Genomic DNA, 13,604 nt, shown 5'->3' on the forward strand with positions numbered 1-13,604 from the left:
TATTTAACTTTCGCGGGATCGGGAGGATTAAGAACTCGGCTCTTGAATGCGAAAATTCGCTCGTGAATAAAAAATTTACCATGAAATTTTGCGAACGGTTTCCAAGCGACGGTACTGAACGATGGAAAATTATGAATGACACGCGCTCTCGTCCAAAATCCACGGGAATTACGTCGTATTTAGTAGTATCGTTCGACTGATTTTCTGAATTAGTTCCTGAAAGCCGGATCTTTCGACTGTCCGATTGTTCCAATGAATTGAGCCATCCGGAATGTCGATAGATCGCTCATCTCCAAGCCTAATGTTCCAAATAACCAGGCCTGTTATGGTTGTGGGTTACGTACGCACAGCTAACCCTTTAAATCCAAATAGGCCAAATCGGATAAACCGATATTACCAGTTACGCGTCTCTCGCCAGATTACGCGAGATGAAGATAGCCGAAATTATTGCTAATGCGTTTTCGCATTGATTTCGGATTTTCTGGCGATTCGGCGGCTACCGTTTCGCGTTACAAGTTGAACGAGTTTCAACCTTCATTTCTGTTTTTCTTTATTTTTTCTTTTTTCCTCTTTTTCTTTTTTTCTTTTTATTTTTATTTTTATTTTTATCTTTATTTATTTATTTATTTTTTTTTTGATTTAATGAAATCGACGTCTATTTTATGAGTCTTTTATTTTTCATCTGTGTTTCAATGACTCCGAGTGTGAGTTCTGTGAGAGTGATATTACTAAATATTATTAAATATCAATACGAAGAGTTCAAAGGATGATCGTTTAAACGAGGATATTAATCGATCGACGTTCCATGTAAAATTATATTTTTATCTCGCTATGTTTGGTTTCCATTTAACCTGAAAAGCTGTTTTTCATATGTATACCATTGTATGGAAGTAAACGAATGAGAAAAGTAATATCTCCTAGACAGCGGTCACTTTTCAAAGATCCCTTTGGTAGAATTTGCAGGAAACAATTTTCGCGGAATTACCAGTGCAAATTGTACAAAGAAATCCGTTCTTGAGAAAAATTCTCCGAGATTGCTGTTTCGTTTGTCGTGTCCCTTCGTTCGTAGGATCAATTTAAAGGATAATCGTTCAGAATCCTTAATGACGTTACTTTGCAACTCATTAAGGACCGGTTTTTATGAGTTTCTTCCTTTTCACCCGACTTTCTCGTCGAAGCATAATTTCCCTTTTGTAAGATACGCGTATTTGTCTTTGACTGGTCGTCTGGTATTCATCAGTAATTTGCAGAAACGCGTGAAACTCGCATCGTTCTAATTACAAAGTCCAAAAGGGGCCCGTCTGAAATTGCCTGACGCATTTGCATCGTGGCTCGTGCGTCCGTACACCGTGTACAAATATCCCGCGAACATAACAACGAAAGCCAGTGTAGAAATTTATAGTCCTCCTATTCTTTCCTGTTATTGACTTGCAAATGAAGGCCCGACAAGAGCCAGACAACAGGAGAGCGAATTGCACACGCACGTTGTCGCGCCCATTGAGGGGCCAAACACCCGTTGAAACGCGAATTCGCGACAACAGCCCCCCTCACACACCCACACACACGCTCTCTCTGACAACTTGCCGACAAAACAAACGTACTTGGCCCCCCCGTCGAGCACGTACCTCGAGCTCGAGGATTGTTGCACGTCTCGGCTCGTGAAATAAGAAGTTTGCTCACGCACGCGCGAGCAGAAACATCCACGCAATGCGTTCGCCAATGTTTGTGATACAGGGTGTTCCGCGTGAAGCCGATCACACAATTTTCTCTCAAAACCATTCGATATAAAGGAAAACGTTTCAAGCGGAACTTACGTTATTTGGGGGATATCTTATGGTAGCTACGAATTTTGGCTTTAGGCGTCAATACGCCGATTTATTCGATTGCTAAACGACAGTTGCAAGGCATTTTTCTTGTGGAGTTTTCTAAAAAATTAAGTATTTCGAGACTAATCGTATAAGCAACGTTTGCTAACAAATTACTTTAGATTGTCGTTTAGGGAATAAATTAGAAAAAAGGCCACTATTTCGAATGTCATAGATGAGGAACGATCTCTGAATGCTCAACAGAGGCAAGCTTTTGAATGTAATGTCAACGTTATCTAAGACTGTGAACTCAAAAATATAAAGTTCATTAAAAAAGAAAGAAAAGCACCTTGAAATCTCGAAGAGTGACCACCTAAACAAGATTTATGACCACTGTAAGATGATGTCCCCCTCGCAGCAACGTACATAAGATATTTTTCTGCATATATTCGAATAGTTCGAAAGGAAATTGCGTGGTTGGCTTCGTGTGAGACACCCTGTGTACGTACACATTTACATATATACAGACGCGTTAAAAATGCGAGAAAAAAATGTGCGAAACACACATCTACCCACCGTCATAAGTAGAGTACGCGACCATAATATCCGCGTAGGCAGGCAGGCTGTAATTCGACGTGGAGTCCGTCTCGTGAATAATTTCCACCCCATTGTCCAGCTGCGTCCCACGGCAAGACTGCGAAAAAGAAAACGAGCGTGAGCGATCGAGTAACTCGCCGACGTTCCCTTTTGTCCTCTCGTTTCATCCGGGATACGAGATTTCCTTTATTCGAGAAGATGAAACGCGAAAGATCTGTCGATACTTACCTCGGATTGAATAACGTTCGTCAGTGACGAAACGAGTTAGTATTCGCGGAGGTACGTAGATGGAATTAACGAAGTGACTCGATGAAATAATAAAAATTCCAGAGTAATTGGTAGGACTTTTTTTCTGGAGAAAAAAATAAATAAATAAAAAAAAAGAAAGCGCGTCTGAAATGGAGCCTCGTTACGGATCATTCGCTCGAACTGGCTGCTACTCCGCCATAAATCACGCTTTACTTAACTGCGGAAACAGCGCAATTGGCGTGCGAGCTCTGTCCTCGCTCGTACTCGCAGCGGAATTGGCAACCGGATGTCATAAATGCTCTCTCGACAATTTACGACCGACGTTAACCAGTTGCTACAATATCGAGGCGTGATTTTCCAAAAAGGGGACGGTTTTTCCTTTCCGGGTAAATACATTCCACGCGCGCGTAAAATTCAATCTCGTTAGTTGAATCGAAATGGATTTGAGTACGTTTCGCATTGGAGAAAAATTTTCCGAGCTACTTGAAGCTCTAAACCGAGTCTTCGAGCTGCGTAGCGCCGTTTCAGTAGCGCAACCAGACGATATATCGGCCGCGGGGAGATTCGAATCAATCAAAAGTCGTATCTACTTCGTTACGCGTCCGATTGTATCAAAATTTCGATCAATCGAGTTATTTCAAATCGACATTCTCCCCACCGAAAACCAATTTTCATTAGCGAACCAGTGCTCCTCTGAAAATCAGTCTTCCCGTGCGAATTCCGTAAATTTGTATTACCCTTCTCTCGATACAATTTTCACGCTCTCCGGGAATCTCGTGTCCTTTTTCCACTCGTTCACCATCCCATCGTCCTCTCGCCTTCTTATTTTCCAATCTTTTAACTGGCGTTCCCCGCTGGCGGTGAAAATGTCGCGCCGCCTCTCCTATATATCACCACGCGAACGTGGCGTAAATTTTAGCTGAAAGATTCGCAAAGATCGCGCGCAAGACGACAAAAATTGCGGAGAACGAAGAAGCGAAAAAAACCAGGCCCCGACCGCTTGGACTTGTCCAATTTCGAAATCCGGAGATTCGCGGAACGATCGCGAAATGTTTCGCGGGACGAGACGAAAGTACGCGAAAACAGAGCCGTGAAATGTTTGGATTTTCCGCGGTTGTTAGTCGATAAAACTCGTCCACGTCCGTGATTTATGGAATTCCCGCACGTGGAGCGCCGGATTAAACGCGCTGAATTATTACGAAACAGGACCTTAAACAAATGCTCCATTTGCGATGTTGTAAAACGCGCAGCGCGAAAGCATTGTCGTGAGTATTAGATTCTCGCGTTTGAAATACGATTTCCTTCCGCGTACGTTTGTTGATTGGAACGCGTGGCTTCTTTTTTGTTGCAGCTTGACGAATGCTTATGCGATTTTACATATTTACTTTACTAAGTGATTAGTATTTTACATATTTACTTTGTTTGTTTCCTCTCTTTTGGATATTTTGCAGTTTGTTTGACGTTGTAGAGTTTTGGTATCCAAATATCACAGTTTATATTACATAATATATGACACAAATATCACAGTTTATATTACATAATATATCGTGCAGATAGAGTGAGTAGCATAATTATGCCAGTTAAAATGAAAAATATATAAATGTAAAATCGTGTAACTTTGAGAAAAGTTAATTAAACCGTAACCATTTATCTCATTTTGAAGCATATCTTTACTTTGACAATGTTGAATTGTTATTCTTTTTCCTTTTCTGAAAGATAATTTTATATCGTGTAGCTGGGAAAATGAAGTAGGAAATTGTAAAAATTTAAATGACTAAATCCATGGTCTTGAAGATTGAAAATTTTTCTCTAGAATTTTTCTCTTTTCTCACCATTTTACCGAACTTCGAACGTTGGCTTTAGTTGACGAAATGTTCGAATTTCTTGAATTTTTATCGTTCAATATTCAACGTTCAATAAAACGGCGAGAAAAGATCGCACAACAAGTTTCAATAGAAAACTTCAATCTTTAAGACGATGGTGGATTTAGTCACGAAGGAAATCTTTCAATGGTTTACAATTTTGAAGAAAGAAGCATCCCACCCATTACACGATGTAAAATCATCTTTGAAAAAAAAAAAAAGGAACAGAAAAAAAGTCACGAATTCAAAACTCAAAAGTAGAGTCAAAGTAGAGATTGCGTGTGTCGAAGTGAGACTTCTTCAGTTTCAATTAAACTCGATATTGATATCGATAATTAAATTTTCACTGTCACTGACTCGACTGTGAAATATATTCCATCGATCATTTTCATTTTCACGTGTTTGTTCGCGAATTAAATCACGTCTCGGCGAATGTTCCCGCGGCTTAATGCCGTGCGTGGTGCACTCGCAGCGTGACACGTACTGAAGAGCTCGTTAAACGAGTTGTGAAGTAACCTCGTCAACTATAAAACTCTTTCATGTCCCTTTGAAACATCGTACGGATAATTAACTATGTCGTCTTTTCCACTTCCGTTAGCGCTCGCGCCGCCTCTCCACTCGTCGCGAAGAACCGGAAACGCCAAGCGTTAGTGGCCTCTCACCGCTCGCGGGAACGAGCTTGTTTCCCTCAATTTTCACGTGCCTCCTATCGTCGAACTCTCCGGCCCTTTGTGGCCGGGATTAATTTCTTGCAACGGAGGAAGTGTCTCTCTCTTTCGTTTCGAAGAAATGGCGGAGAAAACAGTCGACTTTGCCGTTCGAGTAACAGAAAAATTCTGGGCGGTTTACGCTGATGGCCGCGACGATGTCCTCGAAATTATGGATATTTTTAAAGCGTCGCGCGTTCTTCGGCGTTAAATTCCCTATTTCTATTGCCGCTGTGAAATATTTTCGAACGCGCCGTTACGATCCATCACTTGTAACAAGCGTCTATCTTACACGCGCCGGGCGTAACTCGTAAATTATGCGTTGGTTGAAAAATTGTCGTGTACAAAAGTTTCATGCCGTAACGTATGTGCTTTCTTCGTAGATGGATGCATTTCAGGGGATCGAAGGTCCTCGGCTCCTTTCTTTTCTTTTTTTTTTTTTTCTCCTTTTTAAATGACATACCGTAGTCTAGAAGTGACAGAATGCTCGAAAGAGCGTGGAATTCAGGCTGAAAATGCATTTACAGATATTACGGTCGTTGATTGTAAATTCAACAGCTAATGGCGTATCCTGTTTCGTTCGTCGACAAATGTCTTTGTGACATGCAATTTTTTGCAGGTACTGAATTTTAAATGAACTTTAACTGAATTAAAAGCGAATCCAATATTGTTCGAGGCGAAATAGCTCGTTTCATGTTATTTAAACATGTTGCTAATAATCGGAATTCCGATAAAAACATTTTACTCAGAATTGTTCCCAACCTCGTACATAGAACGTGCAGCATTCCGTTTCAAAAATGATTCCGGCTCTCGATGAAATCCGTGGAACGTTCCGTCATATTGAAAATCATTTTTCAATCAATTTTATACACAACGATTCTTCAAATTCAGATGTCTCAGTCACGTGATTTCCTACGTGTATTATCCGAATACACAGACTAGGAAAGTGACGATCTTTCCATAACGATACCTACCTACAGTAAAACAGTTTATCCAAACTCGCGTGGGAGTTTTCACAACTTTTGTGGTGACTTCTTCCTGTACGACCTAAGAGCGAGTCATCGTCGTTATTCAGACTTTTTCACTATTCTTTAATTCTTAAGTTGATAAACTTTATTTATGTTTATTTTAATCCACGTGGGATAAGTTTGTGTTATTATGTTTACCTGCACTTCTGCCATCATCTTTCTTTACGCAATGCACGCGTTACAGTCTCCGCAAAAAAGACAAACTCGACGTTCATTCTCTGATCATAACAGGGACACTCCTCGCTTTTATTATTTGAATTAGAACAAGCGATACTTATAGCTCACCCAAGTAATATCGTTTTTAAACTATCAAAACTGCACTCGAAGAATATTCTTCAAAATCACCTTCGTTTCACAAAAAGGGAATAGAAAATTTCTCAGAGATTGTATTGTAGATTTAAACTAGGTATTGACTCTTAAATAAAAAAAAAAAATAAAATAAAATAAATAAAATTAAATTAAATAAAGTAAATTAAATTAAATAAAATAAAATTAAATTAAATAAAGTAAATTAAATTAAATAAAATAAAATTAAATTAAATTAAATAAACTAGGTATTAACTCTTAAATAAAATAAAATTTTGCACAGTATCGAAGAACGAAATTACTTATGAATAACCCTAATACATTGGAAAGTTCATCGCGTGAAATTTGCCTTGAGATTTTAATTCGTCCGCGAAACAAACGTCGCCGGCCACTCTGTTTGCACGAGGCGCGGCCGCCGAGTGTTTCCATTTCTCCGAGCTGCTCCAGTTTGCTCCGCGGATTCTGTTGCCGGCTCTGAAAAACCGTTCCGTTATTTCCAATAACCGATTGAAACGAACGCCCCCGTTAATACGAGCTGGCGGGTGTAATTGCGGGTGAAACGCCGCGGCTGCGAACGCAACAAAACGTTACGCGGCAACAAATTGATTCATACTGAAGCAGGGTTTGTTTGTTGTTTGCCAGGTTTGTTTCATTATACCACGGGGAAACGTGATCTTACTGCCCGGCTGGATAACTGATGAAAACGATTCGAATGTGCGGGTTTCAATTAAACGGAAAGGGTGGGAAGTTATTTCGCGGGGCCGAGTATGAATACTTATCGGCGCGAGGAAGGCGAGCGGCGAGGATTGCGAGACAATGACGGCGTAGATGGAAGCGCAATTCATCGTTGGATAAACAAACTTTCTTTTCACAGTTATCGCTTTGTCCCCCTTTGAATTGAGAGTGGCGATAATTATTCGCCGCGTTGCGCGATTCTTTTCTGCCGGCCAGTGTTATTATTCCAGTATTCTATATACGGGGTGTCTCTACTTTTCCCCGGATTCTGACGAGCGAAGACAAACTTCTGTAGATAGTTAGATGATTGTCCTGCACATTATGCGACGCAAGCTTGTGAATGGTTTATGTGATATTTTTTTTATCTTATTTTCACTCACAGAATCTTTGAAAAAGTAGGAACAGCCTATATAAAGTGTTTGCTTGATCTCGAGATCATCGAGGAATGTTCGATCCAAGCGAGAATGAACCATGATGAAAATATATCGGTAGTGATTCTTAATTCATCTCTGGTAAGGGATTCGTCAAAAATTTTTATCCCGAGGAAAAATAACATTTTTGTCCCTTTATCTGGCCACGAATATTCGTACATATTATGTATCTTTGACTCGATTGAAAAAATTATTATTTTAAAGACTTGTAAGAGATTCTTAATATTCCACAATAAATTTTGTTCTATAAAACCGTTGTTAGATTCGCCTTTACTTAATGTCATCACTGAGCTGCCGATTTTGTACGCAGATTTTTATGAAAAGTTTAAAGATGCAAATACAGTATGAAAAAATGTACGAAAACAGTGCTTTTTGTGATATTTGGAACGTGAAACAATTTTCTTTTCTACCTAGGTCCGGATGTGTATTTTTAATTACATTCCTAGAGATACGATTCCGCACGAAAATCCGCTGTCTAGTTGTCACGTTACGAGTAAAACAAATTTACCCGTTTTCTCGCTGCTCTACGTATGGGAAAACGACGTATGTATCCTAGATACATTACACAAATTATATGTTACACTTTTCACGGTGCCTAGTCAGGATACAGCCACCCTGTATACACGCGTTTCACGGGAGCACGAAGGAGCTAAAAAATAGAGCGTCGCCGCCTGCCGTAATGCGCTTCGCATTGCAAATCCTAGAGAGATCATCCTGAAGCAGATAAATGGAAAGAGATCCCACTTGGATTACATTGCAAACGAAATCAGAATTTACGTCATCGTCATTGTGAAATATTTACGTTACCCTCTCGTTGTCGCTTTATCGCTCGGAAAATATCTTTCCAGGATCGAATAACTCTGCGCGTTTGATTCTCGATTATTACAGAAGAGATCACTGACGCGTGACGTTAGAATTTCGTGCGCTATTTTCATTAATAAATTTCTCCGCGCCTGCGCTTCTAATTGCGCATCCGCATGGACCGTTAGCAAAATTAACGCGACCACGTTGCCGCGAAAAGGGAAGAGAGACCCCGATGGACGAGGTATTTACGCGAAGTACATACGTGGTTGCGAGAGTTGAAAAACTGAACGCTCGTGGGAGAAGCATAGTTAAGTAACCATGCAAACCATGAACAGAAGTTGCTGGCCCGTTTTTACGTTTGCCACATCCATGGTATTTACGTTCTTCAAATATTATGTCCCTGCGAAAGCGGAGCGTTTCACGTTCAAAACCTGAAAAATTGAAGCCTCTACGGCAAGGTATTTAATTACTAGGCAGTATTTAATTAATCGCGGGGAATTCACGTGTTTGTTCGCGTAATGTTGCAATTTCTACGATTTCTGTTCTCAGTGACACAGTTTTGTACAAGTGAAATCGATTCAACGCCGACTCTCCCCTGAAAAGATCTCTCTTTTTTTCTTTTCACACCGCGTTTGCGAGTGGACGGTTTGTGGAAAAAAAAAAACAGATCGCAGAAGTAAATCGAGACTCTAGGACTCGTCTTCCATCAACGACCACAAACATTTGTTTACCGACGAGTAATTCGAACGAACCGCCCAGAACGCTGACGATAAATGGAACGCGAGTTCATCAGCCGGATTTCAATTGACTTTGTTTAGTTGCGGTGTTCCGAACTGTTTGATCAAGCTCGGGCCGTTTAGAACGCTCGATCGCATAATCGTGCGTTATTAGAGAAGAGTATCGACGTCGTTGTTTCGCGAAATTGACAGAAATTCATCGTCGACGCTGGCGAGCATTCCAAAGTGTCTGACGAGCACGAAAAGTATACTTGACGAGATAGAACTGACCTGAATGAAAAATAATTTCGGCTTGCCGGCCAGGCTTGGGCATCGATCGCCGAGGAAGGGAGTCCACAGCATGTCCACCGGGTACACGTTGTCGGTCGTATGCAGGAAACCCGATTCTCCGTGCGACATAGCAGCGACGATCAGACAATCGGCATCCGTGTGGTCTTCCGCGGCAGCTTTAATGAAAGGATTAATTAATTCGGCGGCGCCTGCGATAACGAGCCTCGGTCTGTTTGCTCGAGTAGCTCGATACAAGGCACAATATTGGCTGAACCGAAAGTTCACCCCGTTCATTTCGACGTCCGTTCGCGAAAATCACCTACCGTTTGCCAAGCTTACGCTGTGTGTGCGTTTACGTTATTGCGTGTCCCCCGATGCCATCGCGGCACGGTGCGTCGGACTTGCTGGCGATTATTGTTTCAAAGACAGCGTGTGTAATTAGCTCTACAGGTGTTTGAGACTTCAGGACGTCGAAACGATATCGCGGTCAGATTGTAGCACGGGTTTGTACAGCTCGTTTTTTCTCTGTTCAAATCATCAGTATCGGTGTTTTCTAAATATTCCTAAATATTCCTGAATTTCAGAAAAATTTCAGATTTCCCACGAAAATTCTTCAAATTTACGACCCGTTCGAATTCTCAAATTATCAATCGCTTTGGCCCGTGATTCGGAGATTCTCCTTCGCTGTTGCAGCTAATTACTCTCGCATTTGCAAACGTCGGCTGAAAATCGATCGTCTCTGACCCTAACCCATTCGTTAGCCGCTTCGTGTCGTCTCGTTCGAGCACCGAGGACATGATTAATAACACTGCCATTACGTGCCTATTGCGAACGATTAAAACTATAGCAATGAAAGTCCTCGCGCTAAATCCGGGAACGAGAGCACGCGCGCGCGCCTCACGTTATAGATTTCGAGCAGCGTGCACGAGTTTCCCCACTAGATTTAATGAAAGGATTAATTAATTCAGTGTGGTCCACAATAGATGACCGAGCTGTTTACTGTGATGGGTCATACGCAAGCAAATCAAGAGGTTAACGACAGCACGTATTGTTCGTTTAACCCGTCGCCCCTTCCGGCTTGACTGTTGCGTTTGCCACGGCAAACACCGTCGGACTTGAAAATCACTTTTGCAAATAGTTCGAACACGTTCGTCGAATCGTTCTCCAAACCAACTTGCCAGACCTTTTGATTTGCCCTTTGAATTCAACGGTTTTCCCTTCTTCATTGAAACTTTCCTTACTTGAGATTTAATTTTGTCTTCGTCTTCGTAATAATTGACGATTAATTTGGGACGAAGGAATTGAAATTTGAGAAGAGACAGTCGCGACAGATCGAACAGCTTGACCTTAGATTAATTGACCGATCCCTTTTCCGATTTTCTGATACGCCGCGCTGTACAAATGTTTCGTCTCTTTCGAGAACGTAGCAATTAGTCTGAATCCACGAATGAAACTAAGCGGATTCCATTTTCCTTTGCCAGGATTCTTCCCCTCCCCTGTGAATCAATTTTATTAGCTTCTCGCGAACTTTAGCTCTTCAGCCTCTCTCTCTCTCTCTTTCTTTCTCTCTGCGATCACTTTATATAACGACGCAATAAATGTTGCAAGTAACTTGCTACCGGAGGTTCTACGATATCGCTGAACTTCACCCTCTTGCGCGTATTAGTTTTAGTACGCATTATTTTCTCCTCGTACTCTTTCATTATGCTCCCTTGTGAAACGTGGTATCAATGTACTCTCTGATAGTCGTAGATCTACTTACACTCGATGCGCTGTGACCAATTTCTTCTTTAAATTACAAAAATACCGGTACGTTTAATAACTAAATTAATACTAAACCTTCACTACTTGATCATTTCTTCGAATTGTAATTTATTATTTCTGCATTAACGTGTCATTTGCATACCGTACATTTTTGCGCTTCGTAAATTTTCGCATCCCCCTCGGTATGCTGTATCCACGGAAACTTTTATTTCCCCAGCGAAACTTATTCACAAGGATTTATAAAAATATCATGCTTATACATTCATTCCCATGAATATTCACCGGCCATTTTTTGTCTCTCTTTTTCTAATTTTACTAGTATCCTGATAACGCGACTCTGATGTGAACACAAAAGCGTGCAAAACTGTTCAGGTTGTTAGCTTTTTAGCCGAGCTTTTTTCGGACGAAATGAATTTTAGATAATGCTGGATTAAAGTGTAGTGGGAAGGGGCGGCAGAGATATAACTAGCGTGCAACTCTCTGTACGTATTAACTCCTTTAATTATATTTAAAAACAAAAAACATTATTCAATGTAAATGCATTTGCATTTTATTACAATTTCATTCGTGAATTACTTCCAGTTAACAGTTTCTTCCACGTCACGCGTTCTTCGCGCTACTTACCCCAGTTTACAACGTTCACAACGTCGGATTACAAGCTTTACGGATTCCGCGAGATTTGCCGAATTCTCGTTTTCCTTTTCTCGCAGCGTGGCGCGCTCTCGCGAGTTAATTTTCGTCGCGTCGTTTCCGCGTATGATAATTCTTTTCGTTTGCACTCGGTGGTATACAGAGAAGCTTGAAACGACGCGGAAAGACGCGGCTGACACGTTCCTGCAGTGTCCATCAGGAGCAGCGGCAGGAAAGGAAAGTTGTTCCAGAGAAGTTGAAACGTTCTTTCGTACAACGCTGTCCTCTTTCCAACGGCGCGGCTGTTTGGAATGCCACCGGTTGGCGAAGGTACTTCGCCGGCCGAGGACAAACGTACGTATAAACACGTCCTCCGCTCGTTTCCTCTGCACAATTTACCGCTGCTCGCTGCGCGAGAACGTCTGCCAGAGGAAATTGTGAAATACCATAAGCGTCAAGCGATACTGTCGCGTACTTATTAACTCCTCGCCGTTATTATGTGTATTTGTCGTGAAAATGCGTACTATTCTCGCGAAGGTGCGTTTTTTTCATATGTCTGTTTCGGACTCGTGGCCGTACTACGTAATACGGTCTCGTTTGCAAGTTTCACTTAACACTACACTGGCCATATTTCGCATAACTATGCGCAAACGGTCGGGTACCACTTTGTGAAAGTGGAACGAGGATAGAAATTGAAGCAAATTATTGTTTGTTACATTACTACGAAGAGGTTTTCATAATTTGCGTACTAAAAAAGAAATTAAAGTGAATAATAAAAATTTTTAATTACGTATATTTAATCATTTTCTTTCACAAAATATTTCCCCGAACATTTCTTTTTGTGAAGTAACGCTGAAATTTCCCCCGGAAATGTAAAGTGAAAGTAGCGTTTGTGCGTCAGAAAAGATACTTGGGATAGTCATGAACAAATACCGAACATATTTCTTTTAAAATGTTGCAATAAACATCTCCCCTTAGGATGCCAAACAGATTTATGAAAGCTAGAGTTTCTGGCGATACATAGTACATAACAAAGGATCATTATTTCACATACAAACTGAGATGGAAAATTTAAAAATTCTGTTATTTCTTTTAATAAAAAAAATCTTCATTATTCAATACGGAATTCTCAATATCTATTTCCCTGACGATACATACATGATACTAATGTGTTTTAAACGAACGTTAAAATTGGAATCGCAAATGACGCGAAAGTGCTTAACCACTATTTTACAAATGACGCGCAATCGCGGTGTCGGCCTGTATAATGTTAATAGGTACTCAATAACGAGACTTTATGTTTATAGAACTTTAATTACAGTGAACCGCGCACAAATCTCGTGTGAATTGCCCTGTGATTAATTTCACTTTGATATTATCGTCACTGTATCGAAAATTATCGTTCTTTATTGATGACAGAGACTACCTCTTATATAACAATGCGAAATTCTCTGTTGATTAATTGAGACTATCTTGTCGATAGGTTGAGACTAGTTGGTTAATTGAAAACTGCCCTGTTTTATGTGACTCCTAGCCAATCATAAACGCTTGGCAACACTAATCGTTCCAGACGTTTCTGGAAGATTCAAGGTGTCTTCTTATCGAAAAACGGACCCGCGACCGTTTTGATATACGCGGATGGACAATAATATGTGTGAGTTTGACTTAGATTAGACGCT

The 13,604-nt window shown here is 40.8% G+C and overlaps 1 protein-coding gene across 1 annotated transcript in view; it reads right to left on the reverse strand.

Annotated features, from left to right (window-relative positions):
• Nucleotides 1–2,351: 2,351 nt before the first annotated feature.
• The window catches only part of LOC122532654 (caspase-like), a 32,440-nt gene continuing 21,187 nt past the window's right edge, over nt 2,352–13,604 (reverse strand). The window contains exons 3-4 of the mRNA XM_043661632.1: nt 9,532–9,707; nt 2,352–2,499 (exon numbers count right to left, since the gene is read on the reverse strand). Of these exons, the coding sequence (XP_043517567.1) occupies nt 2,374–2,499; nt 9,532–9,707 (302 nt within the window). The 3' untranslated portion in view covers nt 2,352–2,373. The remainder of the gene's footprint in view (nt 2,500–9,531; nt 9,708–13,604) is intronic.

Source organism: Frieseomelitta varia, unplaced genomic scaffold (assembly GCF_011392965.1).
Source record: "Frieseomelitta varia isolate USP_RPSP 00005682 unplaced genomic scaffold, Fvar_1.2 scaffold_462, whole genome shotgun sequence".
In the NCBI taxonomy this organism is placed as follows: Eukaryota; Metazoa; Arthropoda; class Insecta; order Hymenoptera; family Apidae; genus Frieseomelitta; species Frieseomelitta varia.